Source organism: Bos taurus, chromosome 9 (assembly GCF_002263795.3).
Source record: "Bos taurus isolate L1 Dominette 01449 registration number 42190680 breed Hereford chromosome 9, ARS-UCD2.0, whole genome shotgun sequence".
In the NCBI taxonomy this organism is placed as follows: Eukaryota; Metazoa; Chordata; class Mammalia; order Artiodactyla; family Bovidae; genus Bos; species Bos taurus.
This window is the reverse complement of record NC_037336.1, coordinates 14,675,624-14,699,876: the sequence shown is the minus strand read 5'-3', so window position 1 is coordinate 14,699,876 and position 24,253 is coordinate 14,675,624. Positions and strand designations below refer to the sequence as shown.

The following is a 24,253-nucleotide window of genomic DNA, read 5'->3' as shown; positions in this document are numbered from 1 at the left end:
CATCTGTAGTGTCTTGCCGTTTCCTCCAAACTTCTTAAGTACAAAGACTTTTCAGTATAAACTCAATTTTGACTTTATTTTCTATTTTCTTTACACATATACTTTTGGGAAGGGCTTAGGTGTAAATGATAAAATGAATAGAAAAAATAAGTATTCCTCTAGGTATTCTCTTGGCTAGATGATGTTCTTGTTGAAGAATTTAGGGAATTCTAACTCTAACTTGCTGCTTAAAACTTCTGACAAGGATCCATTTTCACAAAAGATCACTTTGTGTTCTGGAAGTTAAAGGCATTGTAACTGTCCTACCCTCTTAACTCAGAAGATCCAGGGATGATTAGTGACTGGTTGGGGACCTGTTGTCCCCTCTGTCATGACACTCAGCGCCAGTGGCTCTGTTACTTGTAATTCAGATTCTGCGACCTTGAAGACCCATTTCAATTCCACGCTTTCTGGAGAAGTTTCCTTGATAGTTTTAGGCGTTCCAAACTCCTGAAGGGTTCTGTTTGTATTGCTGTTGTGGCCCATGCCACTTTATATTGTCATTATTTGTGTGTTTCTCTTCTGTCTAAATCACTGATTCCTAAAAGCAAGAGACAATGGTTTTATTATTTTTTTGGAATATTGTTCTTTCCTTCCATATTTCTCTTGGTGAGTTTTCTTCTTTATTTTGGCTGTTTGTACCTCTTCATTGTGACATCTTAGAGATGTTATGAAAATAAGAGCTTTTGACATAAACCACAAATAATTCTGCAAACAAATCACATCTTCTTTTATGGAATAATGTTTTATGGAATATATTAAATTTCAAATCCCCAAATAATCCTGTGGATGTTATTCCAACCCAAGATGAGTAAAATGTCAGGCTAGTTATGTTCTTAATTTAATGTGTCAGCAACTAAGCCATTTTAAAAATCCTTTTAGAAATTAATATTTCTGATAAAATATAAGAATAAAAAAGCTACCATGTTTTATTAGCTTCCATGTGCCAGCTACTTAGTATATATGATTCTTCTTCCTTAAAACGACTGAAGAAAGTAAGTATAATTGTTTCCATTTTGCTGATGAAAAAATGAAGACCCAGAGACGTTGGGAACTTGCCCAATGTCACAAAGCTATCAATCGGCAGAGTTTTGATCCCATTGATCCTGTGTATAAAGCCTATAATCTTTCTACTAAATCACACCGCCACTGAGTTTGTGATGAGTGATGATTATTGTCACACATGTGCCATTTTTATGTTACCATGGAGAATAGATGGAGTCAGTAGAAATGAGAAACAATTGCTTAGCCAACATTTGAGCTCAAGATAGTATATTCTCATTTCTAATCCTGGAATGTCACTGCTCTCTAGCTTCATGTATCCCTTCTTACATCCTGGACAATAAATACAGTGCATGTACTTTATCAGTTATCAATTACTGAAACTTTTATGAAGATCAGAAATTCGAGAATTTAGTGAGACAGTGGTAGTCAGTGTTATAATATTAGCTATAAAGTGTTTATAATATTTCATCAGGTCGAATACACTTCTCCTTCCCATTCTACAACTAGAGGACTCATTTGAAAATTGAAACATAAAAAGAGCTGACTTATCCTCACCACCAAACTGCCTTTCTCTTCAGGTCTCATTTGTGCAGTACAGTGACGAGGTCAAGTCTGAGTTTAAGCTGAACACATACAACGACAAGGCCCTGGCCCTGGGGGCCCTCCAGAACATTCGGTACAGAGGAGGAAACACAAGAACAGGTACTGTTCATCAGCATGTACTTAGACTTTTGCTCTCCAAAGCCTTTGGAGTGATGGGCTGAGTATAACTCTAACATTCAAATTCTTATCCGTTGGGTGTGACTAAAGGCATTTGGATAGTTTTCACTGATAAGACACAAACATGTTCTGTGCCACATTCTACAGGCAAGGCTCTGACCTTTATCAAGGAGAAGGTGTTGACCTGGGAGAGCGGCATGAGGAAGAATGTCCCCAAGGTGCTGGTTGTAGTCACGGATGGTCGGTCGCAGGATGAGGTCAAGAAGGCGGCTTTGGTCATCCAGCAGTCAGGTAAACACAGGCATACATTTGACGCCCAGGGATTGCCCTCATTTATTTTACAGTTTCAAACATCCAGAAATGCTTGCAAAAGACCAAAATTATGGATTTTACTTTATTGTTTCTCTTTGACTTTATCCTCTTCCATACCCTTCTAATGTTATTTTACATTTAATCATGGAACAGTTGGATAATTGCTCAGCAAAGACATGGTGTATTTTTTGTGTAAGACACGCATGCCTCAGACTCTGTCCCCCGTAGTGGTTGGAAGGGTACAGACAGCAGTGATGGGATGATCCTCAAGCAGGCTTCCTGCTATAGCAGAAGTAAATCTTGATGCTGGTTCAACCCACTCTAAGAAGGGACATAGGTTTAGCATGACCTGGTAGACTCATGCCCCAAACAGATTGCTGGAAGGTTCACTGCAAAGGAGTGGAGAGGCGTCTGGGGAGACGTCACTGGTGTAGATCCTGGCAATGAAACATTCTGAAAGCCTGTAGCAAGAATGTTACACTGCCCTTCAAATTAGTTATGTCAGATGATTAGAGATGAAACAAGATCTTTATAGTGCTTGCTTTAACAACCTCACTCCCTCAGGCAGGGTCCAAGGTGGACATATTTTAGAGAGAATTCTATGCTATGCATGATTTACTGTGGTCTAAATTGTAAAGTACTTCATTATATGGAGTTTGTCATCTGCACATGTATGGGTCTTTGGCTAAAAGTCTGAGTCATGATTAATACTAAGTCATACTGTCTTCTTACAATAGAGATCATTCTATGCACTGATGTTTTTATAAATTATTTCCATTGTGGTAAGGCACTTTGAACAGATTTCTTCAGATGTTGGGCTCCTCGCTGATTTAACTTTGGGGTTATGAATGATTGCTCCTCAAGTTATCTTGTTTCTAGCTAATTATGTAACCAGTTTTTTATATAGCCTATTTTTCCTGCTGTCGAATTAAACTTTTGGAGTGAAAACTTTGTTTATTTGGGTTAGCCTAAATAAATGAAAGTTTATTGCCAGCGGGAGTTGTAGATTTCATTTTGAAAGTGGTCAAAGTGCTGACTTTGAGCCTGAGTTTATTGAGTAAATTAGTTTCAGGAATTCAGTTAAAATGGGCCTATTGTTGGTTTCTGAGTCAAATCGGCTTAAAATGCTAATGTTGCCTAAGACATCTGCAGAATTAATGGGTATATTTAGGATGTGTGGAAGGAAATGAGTGCTATATTAAGCCATTTTGTTATTAAAATGTTCACCTTTTAATTGTTAAGATTTTATTTTAGGAAATCCAATTAATTGAATTTTATATTAATGGGTATATTAGGATGTGTGGAAGGAACTGAGTGCTACATTAAGTCATTTTGTTATTAAAATGTTCACCTTTTAATTGTTAAGATTTTATTTTAGGAAATCCAATTAATTGAATTCTGTAAGCCAAAAAACAGGAAAAAGTATGTTGAAAGAACTTGATGTATAAGCTGAGAAAATTTGGCATCATTTCTGATAAGATTTTATTTTGAATTGTTTAGACCATAAAAGTTTGTGTAATTCTGTAAACATTGCTCTGCAGGGTTCAGTGTCTTTGTAGTTGGTGTGGCTGATGTCGACTACAATGAACTTGCCAACATAGCGAGCAAACCAAGCGAACGGCATGTGTTCATCGTGGATGACTTTGAATCTTTTGAGAAGATCGAGGACAACCTCATCACATTTGTGTGTGAAACTGCCACTTCAAGTAAGTCATGGTCCATATGGATCCATAGTCTCACTTGTTTTGAAAAGTAACTACTGTGTAGACCATTCCTTATCCTAACCAAGATCAAGTCTGTGCATAAATAGATCCTGGGAAACCACTTGAGAACCTGATGAATCACTGTTCCTATTGAGATCATGCTGACTGTGTGCTTGTCAGAGGTCCATTTTTAGTCTTGAAGATGCAATATTCCTTGTATGGAAATAAAATGTTTGTATATATCCTTTTCCCACCATCTCAATGCCTGTGACATTTGAGAAAATGAATCTTCAACTTAGAAATGCATTTATAGAAGCATTTCTGTGAGGTGAAGGTTTTCCCTGTTAGTAATCAATTGGTATTTGTTCTGTCAACATCTGTGCTTCAAGAGAGCCATGAAAAAACAGCCTTATGCGAGTGTTCCCCGTAGAAATGCACTTGGTTCTCATTTGTTTCTTTGGCTATATTCATGGTATACCGAGACCTCCAGTTTAACTTTCGAGATGCAGTGAAGGACAAAAGATTTAAATCCATTTGTCCTCCTCCCCATTCATGAACTCTGATTTTTGGAGTATTAGATTAAGGAGATAGTTGAGTGGCTCATCTAAACCCCTAATCCCAGGCAGAGCTGTGCTTTTTAAGTGTTGTTTTTTTTCCCTATTAAACATTATATTAGAATCTCAGAACTCTGGTTAGAGGCAGAGGAAGTAAACAAATGTTAATGGCTTACTGTAAAAATTAACGCTGAAGCTCAGAATGGAGCTGCCCTAGTGAAAGTGCGCAGGGAGGGAGGAGCAGCTGTTCCATCCATTCCAGGGAGTCTTGCATGCAGCCTGTCCTGTCCCAGCTCTGGGCCCCAGGTTGGGACCCCCTGCACACCTGCCCTGGATGGTTCAGTGAGGAGCACGAGCCTCCAGCGTTTGGCCGAGAAGAGGACTGGCTGGCAACCAATTCCTCCTGCCCTTGCATAAATTTAAAGTTCGCTGGGCGAAAAGTTCTTTAATTCATCGAAAAAAATATATAAATTTCCCCCTTTAATTCTGTCTTACCATTCTTAAGAACGTTGTGAAATTCCAGGTGGACTGGAGACTGTCCAGAAAACATGGTTACTACTGCTCAATAGTATAATTTCTCCTACAAGTTGAAAATCTACACAAAACTACTTAGAAAAGGTTCGATTGTCATGTTCTGTGAATGAATGAACAGTTTGGTTACTTGCTATCCATATGCAGGCGCTTTCTGTGCGTGTGTAATGTTAGTTTTCCCTGGTGCCTTGGACTTAAACAATGCTGTGCGTTGCAGGTTGCCCTCTCATTTATTTGGACGGCTACACCTCACCAGGTAAGCGTTCATACTCTTGGGCTAATTTATTTCAGGATTTAAGCAATAAGATAATTCAGATAACCTCATTTCAATATTTTCTGTTCTGATGTGAAGGTTTTAAGATGCTTGAAGCGTACAATCTGACAGAAAAGAATTTTGCTTCTGTGCAAGGAGTCTCCCTGGAGTCAGGCTCTTTCCCCAGCTACTCATCTTACAGGCTTCAGAAGAACGCCTTTGTGAACCAGCCTACAGTGTGAGTCTGACAACAGGAGGGTCTCTTTCTTACCATGGGCCAGAGGCTTTTTTGAGGGTCTTAGAATCTTTGCTGATTTCTTATCACTCTGGTATTTTAGAATTGTCAGAAAAGTCATATGAATAACCTGATTTAGTTTCCTTAAGTACAGTTGGGTTGTGTGTGTGTGTGTGTGTGATGTGTATGTTCAGTTGCTCAGTCATGTCCACTCTTTGTGACCCCATGGACTGTAGACCCCCAGGCTCCTCTGTCCTTGGGATTCTCCTGGCATGAATACTGGAGTGGGTTGCCATTTCTTCCTCCAGGGGATTTTCCCGACCCAAGGATTGAATCCGTGTCTCCCGCATCTCCTGCATTGCAGACAGATTCTTTACCACTGAGCCATCAGGGAAGCCCCACAGCTGAGTTAAGGGTCTTTTATCAGGTCACATGGGAGACTAGTACTCAAGCCTGCTACTCTGAGAATCTCATCCTGTATCTTCCACGTGATGGATTACTAAATCCTTTTGAATTTAAGGCTAGGACTGTAGTTATGCTTCTTCTAAGGGAGATTATTTAAGCAGGGAGGCACCTTCTTCTCTTGACCGTTTCTCCGTGGGTGCAGAAGGGCTGGATGGAATCAGTGCAGAATGGGATCAGGCATTCTTCCTAGAGCTTCTGACTCCAGAAGATGAAAGACTGCAGCAGTCCGTCAGTGATCTGTGATCCGACAGGCGGCAGTTAGTTTTTATTGGCTGGTGCTCCGGGGACCTGTTGGGCAGCTCTAGATGTTGTTATTTAACTTGATGAAAGTTTGTACCTGATTCTGATAACCAAAATATGTGTTTGGCACCTTCTGGAGGGGAAAGAACACCAAGAAATAAAGTTTTCAGAAACTTTAGGACAGAGTCAGATGATGATGCCTGAAATTTGAAATGCTCTGGGAAAGCTGACGGAAAATGCAGACTAAAACCAAGGCTAATTTTTTGTAAGGAAGCACAGATTGTATTGTTGTAGTGTGACCACACTGTGAGTTCCTAACTCTTTTATGGTTAACCACACTAGTTCGCAGTTTTAGGTTTTGCAGTGAACCTAAATACCCAGTGTTTAACTCTGTCACCTCAAGCTATGATTCCTACATTTTCACGTAAGACAGCCCACTGTCCTCTTAAGAGTCAGATCTTGTGGCTGAAAGAGGCATAAAATGCAATTAAATACTTTATTTTTTCATAATCATTCATTAACTAAAAAAGGAGAAAAATGGGCTAAGTGACTGATGACTTTATATGGAGACAATATTATTTTTAATGTGGAATATTGCGAAGATTTCATGGACACAGGAGCCTGGCGGGCTATAGTCCATGGGTTGGCAAAGAGTTAGATACGACTGAGCAACTCTCACTTCACTTCATCATGAAGATGGTTGGTTTTCGAACATACAAAAGACATTGTGTCAGCTTGCCCAGAACATACACTTTAAGAAGGAGGGCATCTCAGAGTGTGGAGTAGAGGTCCCGGCCTGTACAGATGGGAAAAGAATCTAAAAAAGAGAGGCTTTATGTATTTGTATAACTGATTCACTTTGCTGTACAGCAGAAGCAAAAGCAACATTGCAAATCAAGCATATGCCAATAAAAATCGAAAAAAAAAACCCCAAACATAGGACAGCGTTATATTCCAGAAGTGCCGGCACTGTGGGACACTGAGGCTCAAAACCCCAAGAGCCGTTCTCTGCCTCTGTCCAAATCTGTGGGGCAGTTGCTTTTCTGTCCACGGGCCGATTATCAAGGCCCTTTTCCTATCTTTACGAAGAAAGTGTTCTTAAATGGTCTCAGGCTATTTCAGAGGTTCCCTTAGAACAACGATTGACTCAAGTCTAGAAGGACGCATGGGTCCACATTTTATGTTCAGTAGCCTTAGAGCCAAGAAACTTGAATCATATCCGTTTATCAACACTAAACATTTGCACGTGTATGTGGCCGTAACATATATTATTGGTTTTGTTTCTGGGAACGTGTGACCTTCTGGAGCTTATTTGATTTATTTGATTTTAAGGGAGGACTTTGGAAGTGTATAGGGAGGGAGAAATTGAAACCTTGAGCCATCTTACGTACGATCTCATATCCCTGATGTTGGAAATTGAATATATTTAGTGAGATTTATGCTCTTTAAATTACATCCGTAGATACAATGTTTATCACTCTAAAATCATTATATAGTTTTATAATCATCTATGTATCTAGAAAAAATGATTTATTAACTGTAGGATGAAAGACCATTTGGCAGTTTCCCAGACTTTTTGACTTTATCAGATTATAAATAAACTATTACTGCTTACATAATGGGTCTTTAGTGTTTGCTATTTTGAGGTCTCATTCTTAAATTTTTCCCCTTCTAATAATGTATTATTAAAAGGATTATTATAATATAATTGGATTATTATAAATGGCTTCAATACTAGTCATGAAAAGATTCTAGTCCAAAAATTTTAAATATCATCTATTTCTGATGAGAAATCCTTACTAATTAGTTAATTAATTTTGCTTTATCCAACAGAGAACTACATCCCAATGGACTCCCTCCTTCATATACAATTATATTACTATTCAGACTCCTCCCAGAAACTCCCAGCGACCCTTTTGCAATTTGGCAGATCACAGACAGAGACTATAAACCACAAGTTGGTGTGATTGCAGATCGTAAGGATTTTTATCTTCTCTTAGGGCCCATGCATGCATATTTTTTATTATGGTTTTCCTTCTCTTTAAGAACCTTCTGGATGTCTATGTATGTACGTATAAATCTTTTTCCTTGATTATGCTTTTATGTTTAAAGTTTTAAAAAAATAGGTCAGTAAATACTTGAATTACATTTTATCTTAACTGAATTATTAATTTTTTAGAGATCTCCTCAACAAGAATTAATTGTTAATACTTTCAATATAGAATCTCCATGCATTTGATTTTAATAACAATTATGTGTTGGTTACAGCTTCTAGCAAGACATTATCATTCTTTAACAAGGATACAAGAGGTGAGGTGCAGACTGTTACATTTGACACAGATGAAGTGAAGGCATTATTTTATGGAAGTTTTCATAAGGTAAAAACGTAAGATTATCTGGTTATTTATAAAAGAAGTATGTGGACTTAAAACTTAAACTAATTTATTATTTATTAAAATGTATGTTAAACTAGTGGAAACATAGCCATGTCTTTTTAAAACAATATCTTATTTCAGAGGATTTGATCAATTTTCAAAGAAGAAAATTTTAAATGATATTTCTACTAATCTACTAGTTAATGAGATTAACTACTGTTAACATTTCAATATATATTCAATGCAAATGTCTTTTTAGAATATGAGTTGTATAGTATATACAATATTGTACGCCTATTTTTCTACCTTTTATTTTGAACCTTTATGAATTTTGTTTCAGAAGCTTAATTTTTGTGGATTGTATTTAGTTGATAATATTTTTTCTTTTATAGAGCATAGTAAGCTGCTTCCTCTTGCTCATTTATTGAACAGTTACAAACATGTCAGTCCAAAAGTTATCACTATCTACCAACATAATTAAGATAACTGTTTATGAGATTAACTTCTGCGTGAACACATTTACAACTTCTCTGAATCATTTTATTAAAACTTCTAAGATAAATTCTTAGGGGATTATCTATTCTTGATCTTAATTTTTAAATTTTAAGATCCAAGGGTAATACAGACTTGCTGTCAGGCAATTAATTGACAGATAAGAGTACTGACTTTGGCAGAATTGGAAATGAACAGTCTTGGTTATGAGTGGACTTTTTAGTGGAATTTTTGCATCAATTGGATCAAATGAACAGGAGAAAGACTATTTGCTGCGCAAGCTTTAAAATTTCCCCAGTATGAGGCTCAGAAAGTTAGTCCCCATATGTAGAAAACAAATACTTCCAATTCAATCTGATTTCTCAAGTGAAAATTGAAGAACCTCCCCATAATTAGGTAGATTTAGCTGAATTTCTTGCTGATTCTCTTCCTAAGAATCCTGGTTTCTTCCCAGAATGTTTTCTTATTCATGAATCAGATTCTTGGTGAAGATAGCAAGGGATGTGGAGAGGCCTCAAAGTGCACATCATTGTTGTTCGGTCACTCAGTCATGTCCAACTCTATGGGACGGCATGGACTGTAGCCTGCCAGGCTCTTCTGTCTGTGGAATTTCCCAGGCAAGAATACTGGCGTGGATTGCCATTTCCTTCTCCAGGGGAACTCCTGACACGGATTGAATCCCTGTCTCCTCCATTGGCAGGTGGACTCTTTACCACTGAGCCACCAGGGAAGCCCAATGAACACGTTAGTGATAAGCCAAAACAAAAAACAAAAAAAAAACCAAAACAAAACCAATGATGGAGAAACAGAGATCTCTGAGTATAAAGGCATATTTGCTCAACAAGTTACAGACTTTACTGGTAAAGTGCAGGAAAATAAATGCCTTATTGGGAAAGAAGATTCTAGTTTGACAGGTTTTTACTAGCCTCAATTGCTTCTTGTCCAATAATAGATGCTGAATCTGGTGAAGTTCTTATGAACTTTTTTTGGCTCATTGATATGCCTATTATAAACTTACCTTTGAGTAACTTGCTAAAGAGGACTATTTTATTTTTCTTCCATATCCACTGAAGATATTGGAAACTCAGCCTGCTATTAACCACCTGATAATCATTTAGGAACTATTATTATTATCTTTTTAACTTTTTATTTTGTACTGGGGTATAGCTGATTAACAATGTTATGATAATTTCAGGTGAACAGCAAACTAACTCAACCATATGTATACATGTATCCATCCTCCCCCAAACTATTCCCCCCGTCTAGGCTAGGAACTATTATTTTTTAATTTCCAATTTTCATTGAATGTTTAGTTTTACTTGATGAAAATAAGGCAGTATTTTTTAAGAGATCTATAGTGATAGTCATTAATTATTGCATATCAGGAGACTTGTTTTTTGACCCTCCCGTCTTAATTTGCCTTTATAGAGAGGTATTTGTGTTCTTAGGTTTTATGTAATGCCTCTTGTCTCTTTTTCTCATAAACTCTTTTCTTTTCAAATTCTCTGCCTTCTTTTTTCATAGTGTCTTTCTATTTTTTTAGTTCCTCCTCTACTTTTTCATTATGCTTTCTTCCCCTCCTTCCTTCCTCCACCCCATTCTTATGACCTACTCTCATTTATCACATCCATTCAAGCACCAAGTTCAGTCTCTATTGGCTACTGATCCAAGGACTTGGAACACCCTTCTTTCATTTCCCATGTAATTTGGGAACTGAAGTTCGTCAGTCCTTGAGAACAAGTAGTTCTCTGAGAGAAGCAGCAAATTAGCGAAAATAACATGCCGGAGGCTCTTGGGAGAGAGGGGATAGACTAAAAGAGCTTATGTGGGGAAGGGCAGACAACTGCTGCTTCTGGAGGATTATCTTGAAAAGTTCTGTGTCTCTATCTTATTGTAACAGATGACGTAGATTCGAGTGAGAAATTTGTAATAAGACAAAAAGGTAGAATAGATTAAAAATAAGGAATGGCAGACCTTGGGAAGGGTTGATGCGTTGACAAGAGTGTTCGTGCTTCGTTCTACTGGTCTGTGACCAACATGCTTCCTGGTTGGGAAACAGTCCCTAATTACTTGGGACAATGGTGCCCAGATGAAGAGTCAATCTGAAATTTAATTATGCATGTGTTTAACATGCAATAAAACACACTGAAGAGATTGTAGCAAAATATATTTTTAGCATGTGTTTCTTTTTGGTTCGCATTGAGTGACAAGTGTATTTGGAATAATTTTGTTTCAAAACTTCAAAGCTTTGATTTTGAAATAGTTTTTTTGGATACTATGATTTTTCAAATAGCTTTTGAATGTTAGCCTCTGAGATTGTTCATATAAGATCTGATAAATAAGTTTCAGTTCTTACTAGATAATAAATACCTTGGGAATGTCTATATGGCATTCATCTTGAATTCAGTATTAGATGATTGCCCTGGGGTATTTAAAATTATTTTTAGTAAGTCATATATCACTTTTAAATAAAAGCAGTATGTAATTCATAGATGCACTAAATTAATGTTTTGGTGGTGATTCTATGTGGAAAAAATATCTACTGTTAAAAAAATCTCTGGAGACTGTCCTTATGCTTATTTACTCTAAAGCATTTAATGGAATTTCTGTTCCTTAACTTGGAGCCAAACTTTTTAAAGTAATCATCATGGGCTTACTTGGGTATTTGGGCTGTGTGATAAGTGGAAACTATGGGCATAACTATAAAGCCAAAGATTGCCTGCAGCCATTCTTTACATTATTGAAATATAGATGTTTCATTATTTATCTGTACTAATAGATTTCTTAAGATTCTGAATATCTTCAATATCCAACAACAATAAATCAACATGTTTGTTTTCTTATGAGGAAATTGAATTTGAATTTCATTTCCAGAGCTGATTCTTTATAAAAGATACAACCTAGCTCTTTCCTATGTTAGGTATCTGCATGGTGTGTAAGATCTTTTTGGCAAGGACTGTTGCTGTTGTTCAGTTGCCCAGTCACGTCTGACTCTTTGCAACCCCATGGACTGCAGCGTGCCAAGCCTCCCTGTCCCTTCATCCTCTCCTGAAGTTTCCCAAGTTCATGTCCATGGCATTGGTGATGCCATCCAGCCATCTCATCTGATGCCCTCTTCTCCTTCTGCCCTCAATCTTTCTCAGCATCAGGGACTTTTCCAATGAGTTGGCAGGTATTCTGGACTAAGAAATTAAAAACCGAGTTTAGCAAAATCAGTGGAAGACATTCGAGGCTCCTTTTGTTCAGAGTATAACAATTTATTAATTGTATTTGAATAGTTCACTTGCTATAATTTATTTTTTAATAGTTATTATAAAATATTGACTATGTTCCCCACATTGTATAGTATATATTTGTAGCTTATTTTATACAAACCTCTTAATCCACTACCCGTTTTGCCCCCCTGCCCTGCCACAGGTAACCACAAGTTTATTCTCTGCATCTGTCAGTCTTTTTTTTTTTTTTTGAAAAGCTCTCTATCGTTTAAAGAGTCATCTCATCTACTATATTATCTCTGGCCATCTCAGGAAGAATACATAGTGGGGAAAATAAGAAATTATACTAATGTATAATAGCGGGAGGACTGAGACTCAGAGAGGTTCAGTTCAGTTCAGTCGCTCAGTCATGTCCGACTCTTTGCAACCCCATGAATCGCAGCACGCCAGGCCTCCCTGTCCATCACCAACTCCCGGAGTTCACTCAGACTCACGTCCATCGAGTCAGTGATGCCATCCAGCCATCTCATCCTCTGTAGGCCCCTTCTCCTCCTGCCCCCAATCCCTCCCAGCATCAGAGTCTTTTCCAATGAGTCAACTCTTCGCACGAGGTGGCTAAAGTACTGGAGTTTCAGCTTTAGCATCATTCCTTCCAAAGAAATCCCAGGGCTGATCTCCTTCAGAATGGACTGGTTGGATCTCCTTGCAGTCCAAGGGACTCTCAAGAGTCTTCTCCAACACCACAGTTCAAAAGCATCAATTCTTTAGCACTCAGCTTTCTTCACAGTCCAACTCTTGCATCCATACATGACCACTGGAAAAACCATAGTCTTGACTAGACGGACCTTTGTTGGCAAAGTAATGTCTCTGCTTTTGAATATGCTATCTAGGTTGGTCATAACTTTCCTTCCAAGGAGTAAGCGTCTTTTAATTTCATGGCTGCAGTCACCATCTGCAGTGATTTTGGAGCCCCAAAAAATAAAGTCTGCCACTGTTTCCACTGTTTCCCCATCTGTTTCCCATGAAGTGATGGGACCACATGCTATGATCTTCGTTTTCTGAATGTTGAGTTTTAAGCCAACTTTTTCACTCTCCTCTTTCACCTTCATCAAGAGGTTTTTTAGTTCCTCTTCAAGTGGTTCATTTAATTTGATGTTGTTAAATTAAATGACATTGACACTGCAGCCTGGTTCTTGAATTTTTAGTTCAAGGCTCTTGATTTGGGATGAGAATAGCTTTCTGTTCAGTCGCTCAGTTGTGTCTGACTCTTTGTGACCCCATGGACTGCAGCATGCTAGGCCTCCCTGTCTGTCACCAGCTCCCAGAGTTTACTCAAACTTATGTCCATCAGTGATGCCATCCAACCATCTCATCCTCTGTCGTCCCCTTCTCCTTCCACTTTCAGTCTTTCCCAGCATCAGGGTCTTTTCAAATGAGTCAGTTCTTCATGTCAGGTGGCCAAAGTTTTGGAGTTTTAGCTTCAGCATCAGTCCTTCCAATGAATATTCATACTGATTTCCTTTAGAATGGACTGGTTGGATCTCCTTGCAGTCCAAGGGACTCTCAAGAGTCCTCTCCAACTCCACAGTTCAAAAGCATCAATTCTTCGGTGCTCAGCTCTCTTTATTGTCCAATTTTCTCATCCATACATGACTACTGGAAAAACCATAGCTGTGACTAGATGGACCTTTGTTGGCAAAGTAATGCTTTTTAATAAGCTTTGCTAAAAAGCTCTGCTTTTTAATAAGCTGTCTAGGTTGGTCATAGCTATTCTTCCAAGGAGCATACGTCTTTTAATTTCATAAATAGCTTTAAGTACACATTTTTTTAAAGTGTGATCTGATATATGTAGAAGTCAGCCATATTGTTCTGGGCAGAAATTTTATAATGGAAACGAATGATCTTTTTAGGTTCATATCGTAGTGACCTCGAAAAGTGTTAAGATTTACATCGACTGCTATGAGATTGTAGAGAAGGATATCAAGGAAGCTGGAAATATCACCACTGACGGTTATGAAATTCTTGGAAAACTGCTTAAAGGGGAGAGGAAGTCAGCCACAGTAAGTAACACAGTTTTATTTTTCTTGGTACCTTGTATGAAGATAGAAATGACATTTTTCAAAGTAATTGGTACTTTTTCTTTTCCCTCGATGATATTTTTAATTGTTTTATATCTTGGTTAGATAGAAACACTGGAAGTTACACTGAGGTAATACGCTCCTGACAAAACATGATAATGTGCTTTACTGCTAGAAGCAAATTAAGATGTCAGGGCAGCAGAGAACATCATGTAGTTGACTTGAAACTGAATCAAACTGGAGAGTACAGCACAAACCGTTGCCAGGAGAATCAGTGAAATGTAAACGAATTCATTTTTTTGCTCTTCAAAAGTAGGAACTGTTGACACAGCTTTGTGCATTCAGGACATTTTGCATTTGTGGACTCTGGCTGTGACTGTCACAGAGCTACGCTCCCTCACAGAGGGGTCAGGCCTGCCTCAGAAGGAAGATGAGTGTAGGGTGGCAGCCGCCTCACAACTGTCATTGGCTTGTTTGAGGCGGGGGCTTGCCAACCCTTTTACAATGCTATTTAGTAATAAACTGTTAAAACCTGAGGTTTTCACTGTCCCAGGCTAAGTTCATAATAAATGTTGATTAATAATAACATTGTTCTGAAAGCAAGACTACTATTTTTGGCTTCTATTATTTTTTAAGATAATTTTACTTGTTTATTTCTGGCTGTGCTTGGTCTTCGTTGCTATTAGGCTTTTCCCTTGCTGTGACAGATGGGGGCCACCCTCTGGTCGTGGCGTTTGGCTTCTTGTTGCCGAGGCTTCTCTTGTGGTAGAGGACGGGCTCTAGGGCATGTGCTGCTCTAGTTGCATCACATGGGCTCAGTAGTTTCGACTCCCAGGCTCTCCAGCACAGGCTCAATATTGTGGTGCATGGGGTTAGTTGCTACATGGAATGTGGGATCTTCCCAGATCGGGGATTGAACCTGTGTCTCCTGCATTGGCAGATGGATTCTTTACTGCTGAGCCACCAGAGAAGCCCTTCTATTATTTTTTAAAATTGCTTTCACTGAGCTTAGCTTTCTTTCATGGACAGAATTTTCGTCTCTATTCAGAAATGAAATTTTTAACCCTGAATGTAGAACTTGAACTTGCAAACACTCTTAGCTTTCACCATGTGAAGTTGAAGTTGCTCAGTCGTGTCCAACTCTTTGTGACCTCATGGACTATAGCCCACCAGGCTCTTCCATCCATGGAATTTTCCAGGCAAGAGTACTGGAGTGGGTTGCCATTTCCTTCTCCAGGGGATCTTCCTGACCCAGGGATTGAACCCAGGTCTCCCAGGTTGCAGGCAGATGCTTTACCCTCAGAGCCACGAGGGAAGAACTAGTTTTTAGTGCAAATAATATAATTGCAATTAAAATCATTTATTGAATATTGGGTTTAGTATTTAAATAGAACAAGTTTATAAAGGAAAGAATGACTATATCTAAGTGACCTTTTCTTTTTTATCCAAAGAACTCTGTTTTTTAAGTGTAGAAAGATAGAAAATATATGTATATTGAAATAGTTAAGCTGAAGGTAAACATGAAATTATCAGTTAGCCCCTAGGTAAGAATTTATAAGAAACAGAGCATCAATTTAAGAATAAGTGAAGAATTTTTTAAAATATTACTTTTTTTTTAACAGAGGTAGACTCTTAAAAGTTGATTTAAATGTGTGTAGCCTTCAAATTAAAATTCTGATTTAAATGCACTCATCATTTTTAAGGATATAAAGAAATCAATGTTCTCTTAAAAAAGAAAAACCTCAATGAGACATTTCATTTTAGCCAAGGAAATGAATCAGAAGTGGGATTATCACATATGCATTTTGCTTTACTGTCCCTTTCTCTGAGGCATAGGTTTTTTTGTTCTTAGGAGGTAAGGATCACACTGCTCTCATTGCCTGGACCCTCTAGAGAGTCTGTGTGAGAAGTTGGCAGAGGTTAAAATGTGGAAATGTTAATATGAAATGTTTTTCACGCATCTTTAGCTCACGTTGCTGTTGGTTGTTTACAGTTCCAAATCCAGAATTTTGATATTGTCTGCAGTCCGGTGTGGACCAGTAGAGACAGATGCTGTGATATTCCCTCCAGAGTAAGTGAAACAGAATGAAATTTTGTCATGGTTTTATTAGTATTCAAGGAATAAGAAATGTGGATGAGGATGGCCTGGGAGAGGAACTATCCTTAGCAGCTGCATGTTAGGATGGAGCCAGGGACACACGTGGTGTGCGTGCTCATTAACGACCGCAGCTCAGGCTGGGACCCCTCCCTCAAAAGTCAAGAATGTAGAGGGCCGCATCTGGAAATTCTCCCTAACAGCTAAAGTGGTTAGGCATAGTCAGAAAAGTCCTGCTTTAATCAGCATGTCTGATAAACCCATTTACTGCAGAGTCCTCCTATTGCTTGTAAAATACCAGCATTTTACAGTAAATGCTTATTAAATCCTTTACAGGATCAGCCATCATACCTCTCTGGATGTCTAAGTAGAAATGCTCGAGTGATGGCCTTCCCGCATATTATCTGTGTAGGTGGTGATGGTTACAAAGTTGAATGCTGAAGATGGATTTGAAGTTCTAGGCAAACAGTGAGCTGCACACACCCACAAAATAAGTGTGCATTATTTACTCAACAAATACTTACTGAACACCTGTTATAAGCCAGGCACTATCCTGTGTGCTGGGGTTACAGCAGTGAAAGGGAATATTCTAGTGAAAGGCAGAGGAAGAGGAGGAGTTATTAAGTATGTTATCGAGTGAAAAGTCATAGAAAACAAACCAGGGTACAAGACAGGTAGCCAGGTGAGTACCCTCAGCCCTCAGGGAGAAGGTGAGATTTAAGCAGAGATCTGAGTGAAGTGAGGGGACAAGCAATGTGGATAATGGAGAAAGAGCATTCCAACCAGAGGTGACTGTAAGTGTAAAGGCCCTAAGGCCACAAGCTGCCCTGAACATCTGAGAAGCAAGAAGCGGATGAGAGGGGCTGGGGCAGAGTGAAGGAGAGGGGAGGTGGTGGGCAGTGGGGGGGGGGGCGAGGTGGTGGGGTGCTGTTTTGCAGACTGTGTAAGGCCTATAGGCTGTGGAAGGGATTTTAAATTTTATTCTGAATGAAATGGGCATCCATATCTGAAACACTCAGCATTTCTCTAATACCAGACTAGAGAGAATTGGATTGGTTTACCAGGGGTCCCGATGATGGTTTTGTAAACATATCTTACGTGAGATTTCCTAAAGCAAAACTTGTAAAGACATAAAGGGGCATAGCAAGATTGGGCGTAAGACTTTGTAATCATAATTAAAAATTATTCTTTTAAGTTGGGAAATAGATTTCCTTGTGTGTATAAGATAAGTGGGTGTGGTGGATAAGAGGCTATGTTTACTTTCAATTCAGAGATAAATATTCTTTTCCAAATTTCAGAGAGATGAAGCAAAATGCCCAGCTCTTCCGAACGCTTGCACGTGTACACAGGACAGCGTTGGACCTCCGGGACCCCCCGGCCCTGCAGTAAGGAGACTCCAGTAGTCCTTCTAGTATTTCCAGTTAAATCTTTGGCATAATCATCCTTTGGTCAGTGTGTTGCGCATAAAATGCTTCTAGCCACTGGTGTGTTGTAGGACAGAACAAGATGAATTGCAGACCATTTTCACGGCACATCTTGAGATCTGAACTGGAGTAAATCCAGAAGAAAATCTGAAAGCATTTGAACACATTTCTCTACTCACATGAGAATGAATGATATGGGCTAGCATTCAAGAGCTTTTCAAGATATGGATTTGGGTTTCTCTCTTTAATTACATGATTTTGAAAATTCCTTACATTTCCTGAAAGCTTCTTGTACCTATGTGTGGAGCCATGATTGAGAAGCTGACCCAAAAAAACTTTAGAGCCTAGGATATGTGTATGTTATTAGCAAGCATATCATAGAATAACATATAGAGGATAATTTATGTATGTGATGATATCATAAACTCTGGGTGAAAGTGTTGGGGTTAGGAATAACCTGAGTGAGAAGACTGACCAGGTCTTTCCATGGGGTGGAGGGGAGACCAATAAAATGCAATGCAAAACACTGAAGAGTACAGTGTTAGATCTTGTTGATCAATCACATGTGACCTGGGCTGGTTTTTCAGAATGGAAGTGGTACCACTAAGCTTTATTGACCTCTTTTAAGAATATGGGTTAATTAACATAGAAACAGTTTAAAGAGCCTCAGAACACCAGATTTTACTGTACATGGTTGTTAACAAATAATGTAAATTGATTTTAGGTTAATTACAAACCAGCTCCTCATATATGGAATCCAAATATATCTGGAATTAACATCATTTATTTTCTTTAATTAATAGTGACGTACCTGATTTATATTTATAATCATAAAATTATAGCTTGGATGTGACTTCGATGTTTTTGAGAAGTAGGAATATTTTTCCTAATTGTAAGATAACGTTGTTGGATATCAGTAGCATGTTTATTTCCTCTTTGTTCAGTGAACAGGTCTCTGAATTCCTGTTACTAAATTACATGTTGTGAGATTCTGAGAGAGTCTTGTTATTACATGTTATTTTGCCTGAAGAATACACTCATATAATTCCAAAATAGATTTTTTTCCCTTAGAAATGCTTAAATATTGTATTTAAAGTAATGCTTTTTTTTTTTTTAAGTAAACCTCAAATTTTCAAATCAGCTTCAAAATTTGCTAACAATTAAGGAAAGATTAGAATATAAAAATTAGATCCTTAAGAATGTTTTGAAATTCTCCTTTCCCACACATTTGTATGATAGAAAGTATTTATTTCCATATTTCATAAATAGCCGTAGAAGTTGGTTGTCTGGAGTATGTGCTGCTTCTTAAAGCAATTTTTATGTATCAGCTTCTTCCTAGTTTTCTATGTTCACCCTAAAATGTTCTCTTACTATGTATTTTAGGGAGGACCTGGTGCTAAAGGTCCGAGAGGTGAAAGAGGTGTCAGTGGGGCAGTTGTAAGTATATTTTAGAGTGCATTTACGTTTTCACCTATATGTTGAAGTCTCGTTATTCAAATTTCCGCTCACAGGGTAATGTGCCCTTAAACAAATTGATTCAAGTTTAGTGAGCCTTAGGCAATATATTGTGATCTCTGTCTTGCCTCTAGATATCAGAATGGTAGATTAGATTAGTCAGATAAAGGAATGTACAGGGATGTCACAGAAGTGGGAACTGCCCATGGGAGATCTATAGAAGCACCTAAGGGCTCTGCTCTCATATGGGGAAGCAGAGGGGGAGACCTGGCCATCAGCTGGAAGACCCCCTTCAAGGAGCAGCGTCCCACTAGAGGGAGCTGAGGAGGGTTCATCTCTCTCAGAGAAAGAGCCAAGCCGGCCACATCTGCCTTCGCTGGGGGTCACTGGCCTCTTCTGCCGGTTCAAAACTGTCTCCGTAAGACAACTCCAGCATTTGGGGGGATGTATTATGAAGGCGATGTGTAGTTTTTGTCATACTGTCATTAAGCTAACTCAGGAAAGTGAGGCTGGGGTGCTGACCCAGGGCTGTCTGACTCCAGGTTTGTCTTTTTCTACCTGGACACCCTGCAAAGAAGCTCCTGCTCTTTCCTTGCCTGATGTAGACATACGTTAGTCCCAGAAATCAGCCCAAGTCTAAGAGGAATCAGGACCAGCTCAAAAGAAATCAGATCTAGTGAATTTTGAGTTTTGATCTCTGAATGAATCTAGGACTATAGATATATGAATATATCTGATGTATTTTACTTTTTAAGAAACCTATTCCCATGTAAAAGTAGGTTGGGAAATTTAAGTGCTCTTGTGAATTTATTGTACTTTCCAATTCTTTTAGTGAGTAGTCAAAAGAAGAAAGGGATGACATTAATAAATACTTTTATATTGGGTTAGCCAAAAACTTCGTTTGGGTTTTCTGGTCAACCCAATAGATGGGGCGATTTCTCAAACGTTTGCAGATTCTGATTGGTATCTGAGAGTTGTGAAGACAGCCCTGGAAGGGCAGTCTATGACTCTGTGCTTGTTTCTCTGTTCTGTATGTAGGGCCCCCCCGGTCCTCGTGGAGATACAGGTCCTCCTGGGCCCCAGGGTCCTCCAGGCCCTCAGGGACCCAATGGCCTCTCTATTCCCGGTGAACAAGTAAGTACAAAGGCTTTCTGTATGAAATGAGGATGGTGGATTAATGCTGAATTTAACTGGAACATTTTCTACTCTATTTTGCCAAATTCAAGTGTTTTTTCAGAAAACTCAACAAGTTTAGTCATTGAGATGACTTCCTGTGACTGTAATTTCAGATATGTAAATAGCATATGTAATAATATGTAACTGTAGGAAAAATTGTTGCTACTTCTTTGACCTTTAAAAATTATTTTAATAAGTAATGCAAATATCCTTTAATATCCTGAAAGCTTTGAAATGGCTTTGAGTCTGTGGCAGGCCCTAGGGTTCTGTCTGATATTTATGACTTATTTATCTAGGTCATTACTTCAATAAAAATTTGTTTTATTCCAAATGCCAATCTGAACTTAGGAGAAGTGTCTTACCTTTTAAGGCTGGTGTTTTATTTAACTACTTTTTTCTATACTTTAAGATAAAACAAATACAGCATATGAATAAGAATCCAGATAATTACATAGTTTTAAGTCTAAGCTCCCTTTGAAGACCTTTTTTTTTTTTTGCATTTAGAGAAAAAATAATCTATATCAGATATAGCTAGAAATGAAACATTTGAAGGAATTGGATTTTTTTTTTTTCACTCAAAACGGTTGAATGCAGGATTTCCCTGGGGGTCCAGTGGTTAAGACTGAGAGCTGCCACTGCAGGGGGCACAGGTTGAATCTCTGGTCAGGGAACTAAGACCCTGGTACCTCTCAGTGCAGCTGTAAAACAGGAACAGGGTTGAATGCATCTACTTTTAGCTTCGTACATCTCCAGGGGAGTTTGGGGGAGCTTTATTTCTATTTATTTTCTTATTACTACTATTAAATTATCAGCTTTAATTCAGATTTGCCTATTAACAAGTGTCTTTTAGCATGTAGTTATACAGAACAAAATTATGTTACATTTCATTGACTCTCCATTACAGTTAGCACCAAATTAAATGTTAAATAATAAAAAGTTTCCCCTTCAACTTGGGTTCTTTTAAAAAAGGCATATTATCCCATGATTACATAAAATGATCCCACAACATGATAAATGGAAATTATAACAGCATTTGTAGTTTAAAAAGTGAGCATCAGTCCCCAAAATAATTTATTCATCTCCCTTCACAAATATGCTTCATTGGATTTATGAAGTGATAGAGATTTCAGGAATGACTCATGTCTTCCCTTTCACTTAATTTCTGTAAAATGCTGAGACCTGTTTTCCCACTGCTTGCTCCAGGGTCGCCAGGGAATGAAGGGCGATGCCGGAGAGCCAGGACTTCCAGGCAGGACTGTGAGTTGTTCTTCACCTTGCCTTTTCTTGACTCGTCAAGTGTTCTTTGCAAAGTTGCCCTTGTAGTGCCTCAGAAGGTGAACCAAGGTTAAGCCGCAGAGCAGAAGCCTGGCCATTTTCCATTCCGTCGCCTGGTCTGAGGCTTCAGGCTGGGGCTGTGCAGTCAGGTCTGGGCTTGTTGACTGAGCTAGCGTCTAGCCCTCAGGCTGGCTCTGCGCTCAGTACTGAGTTTCTGTTCCTTCTCAGAGTCCCCTGACTTTTCTGCCAAACATTTTGGAGAAGGACATGAATTCCTTTCCTCACACAAGAAGTTTATTACAGTGTTTTCTTGCTTGTTTCCTTTTGTGTAGGGAACTCCAGGATTACCTGGCCCACCAGGACCAATGGGCCCTCCAGGAGACAGAGTAAGTTTTCTTGCATGGCCTCTAACGACATGATTATTGCCTATTAATTAACCCCCTATCCCAAAGTTCAGTTGGTGTGGCTGGAAATGGCAGAGTTCACATATCTCATAGGAGGCAGAAAAGCTAATATCAGTGGACCAACTGACACCAGGACAATCTCAAGGTCTATGAAACAAAATGGTGGGACTTTAAATGAGTTGTTAGAATTTTGGAAATTTTAAAAAATTTAGCATGCTCTGAAAACCAACGACTTTTGGTTCATTGGAAAGAGATTCAAGAATCCTAGAAAATTGCATTAAATCTGAAAATTAAAATTTTTTTATGAGGCATCTTTTATGTAACTCTAAGAATAGTCTTGATTCCCTTGGCACTTTGTATGTGGTCAGGGACATCTTTTCTATACCTTTAGAACTCAGATACCATCTGCAGGCCTCTGTGATGGATAGCACCTGGAACTTAGTAGGAATTTTGCTTTTTTATGGCAGATCTCAGGTCTGTTCTTGAGTTATGAGGAAATCAGTACAGGAGACCCAATTTTTTCTATGACAAGTAGATGAGAAGCACAGTGAGTTCTGTGCTCTGTTTAATGTTACGGAAGCATTTGGTTTCATAGGAGACCACAGATGCTTTAATAGAAGGTTTTAGAGCTGCTCAGAACCAAGTCACTAATGACTTCAGCACCTTCTAGTTTAGACAGCAGTCTGAGTGTTGTCTGTATTCTGACTAATCAAGTCAAAACATAAGGCTAGCAGCAGGCTCTGAGAGGGCCAGGGCTATAATAGTTGTCACTCACGCATTGATTTGCTAACCTTAACACCTCCAAGACACCATGGGGCAGAAGAGTTGGGCCAAAGAAGAGATGGAGCAAAGTTTTGCCCAGATAATACCAAATGTTGGATGATTTGCCAATGAAATTTATTTGCTCCAATGCCTACTCTTGAATTTATGAGAAAATGAGGTCAAAGAGAAAACTATTCTCTGGGAGCCTGGGACCTGCTGGCACTTATACATGTTCTTCTGACTCTTTGGAGACTGGCACTCTAGTTTTATTTGAATTCTTGTCTTATAATAAAGGACCACAATGATATTGCAAGGGTGACCAATTGGTCTATACAATTAGTCAACAAAACCAAAAATATCACAGTCAGGAAGTAATAATGGATATTGAATATAGTTCAGTGTCCTATGATAAACCATGATAAGAAAGAATATGAAAAAGAATATATATGTATAACTGAGTCACCTTGCTGTATAACAGAAATTAAATACAACATTGTAGATCAACTATACTCCAATAAAAAAAAAAAAAACAGAAGTAATGATGGGCTGCCTCCCTTGCCACTGCTACTACGAAAGCCATGTTGGGTTGGCACATGATTCAGCATGGGTTCCATGCAGACTCGCTGGGTGGTCAGTGCCCACCCCATCAACATGCTTCTTCTGAGCTGGTGGTCAGGCAGCCATCCCCACCATCACTGCTTCCCTGAAAGTGAGGGGTGGGAAGGACAGTGTTTTTCAGTCTCACATTTTAATCTGTGAATCCAGCTTTGTGGTGAGGCAACCCAGGACCCTCATGTTGAGAGTGAGGAAGGTTTTCAGGAAATTATTCGTCCTTTTTCCATCACAGCCTTGTACCTACAACTCAGTTTCCTGTCACTAATGCTGAGAGTAGGAGTCACAGCTGATGGAACATAAAATGGTTTTGGAAAGTTAGACTTTGGGTGCAGACATCTCAGCCAAAAGAGAAAGGGAGACAGAGAGTGGAAGGAAGGAATGAAGAAAGAAAGGAAGAAACTTGAACCCTGTGGTGGGAGAGAAGAGAATAAACTCAGGAGAGCACGCCCAAGACCATGGTGATGAAGGAAGATGTCTCTAGCAAGGTGGAGTTGGTAGAAGCAAGAGGCTTAGGTTACCTTCAGCACAGATGGATTTTCAAATGAGCCACAGTTGTGGGGCCTGTTAGAAAGTAGCAAGACAAGTACATGTTCAGGCAAGTCATACACGTGCGTCTGTGAAAGCGACCACAGGTCCTCTCGGCCATCCTCCCATGGAGGGAAGCAGCAATAACTGCTGCAACTTTGAAAATGGAAAGTAAAAAAAATAAAATTTGCAGCACAAAGTTCTGCAGATGGCTCAGTGTTAGCCCTTCTGAGGTCACCAGAATAGAATCTGCCTCATCCCAATTTAGGTATATGTTACTTCTAAGAGAAAATGACTTGGTTAGA

General features: G+C 38.8%; 1 protein-coding gene across 4 annotated transcripts in view; it reads left to right on the top strand.

Annotated features, from left to right (window-relative positions):
- COL12A1 (collagen type XII alpha 1 chain) overlaps positions 1-24,253 on the top strand; it is a 115,137-nt gene that overhangs the window by 76,524 nt on the left and 14,360 nt on the right. For all 4 annotated transcript variants that reach the window (XM_059889595.1, XM_059889593.1, XM_059889594.1 and 1 more), the window contains 14 exon segments: positions 1,623-1,746; positions 1,912-2,055; positions 3,618-3,782; positions 5,082-5,120; positions 5,217-5,355; positions 7,891-8,033; positions 8,326-8,435; positions 14,050-14,199; positions 16,211-16,288; positions 17,611-17,697; positions 19,120-19,173; positions 20,230-20,325; positions 21,571-21,624; positions 21,975-22,028. In XM_059889595.1, the coding sequence (XP_059745578.1) occupies positions 1,623-1,746; positions 1,912-2,055; positions 3,618-3,782; positions 5,082-5,120; positions 5,217-5,355; positions 7,891-8,033; positions 8,326-8,435; positions 14,050-14,199; positions 16,211-16,288; positions 17,611-17,697; positions 19,120-19,173; positions 20,230-20,325; positions 21,571-21,624; positions 21,975-22,028 (1,437 nt within the window).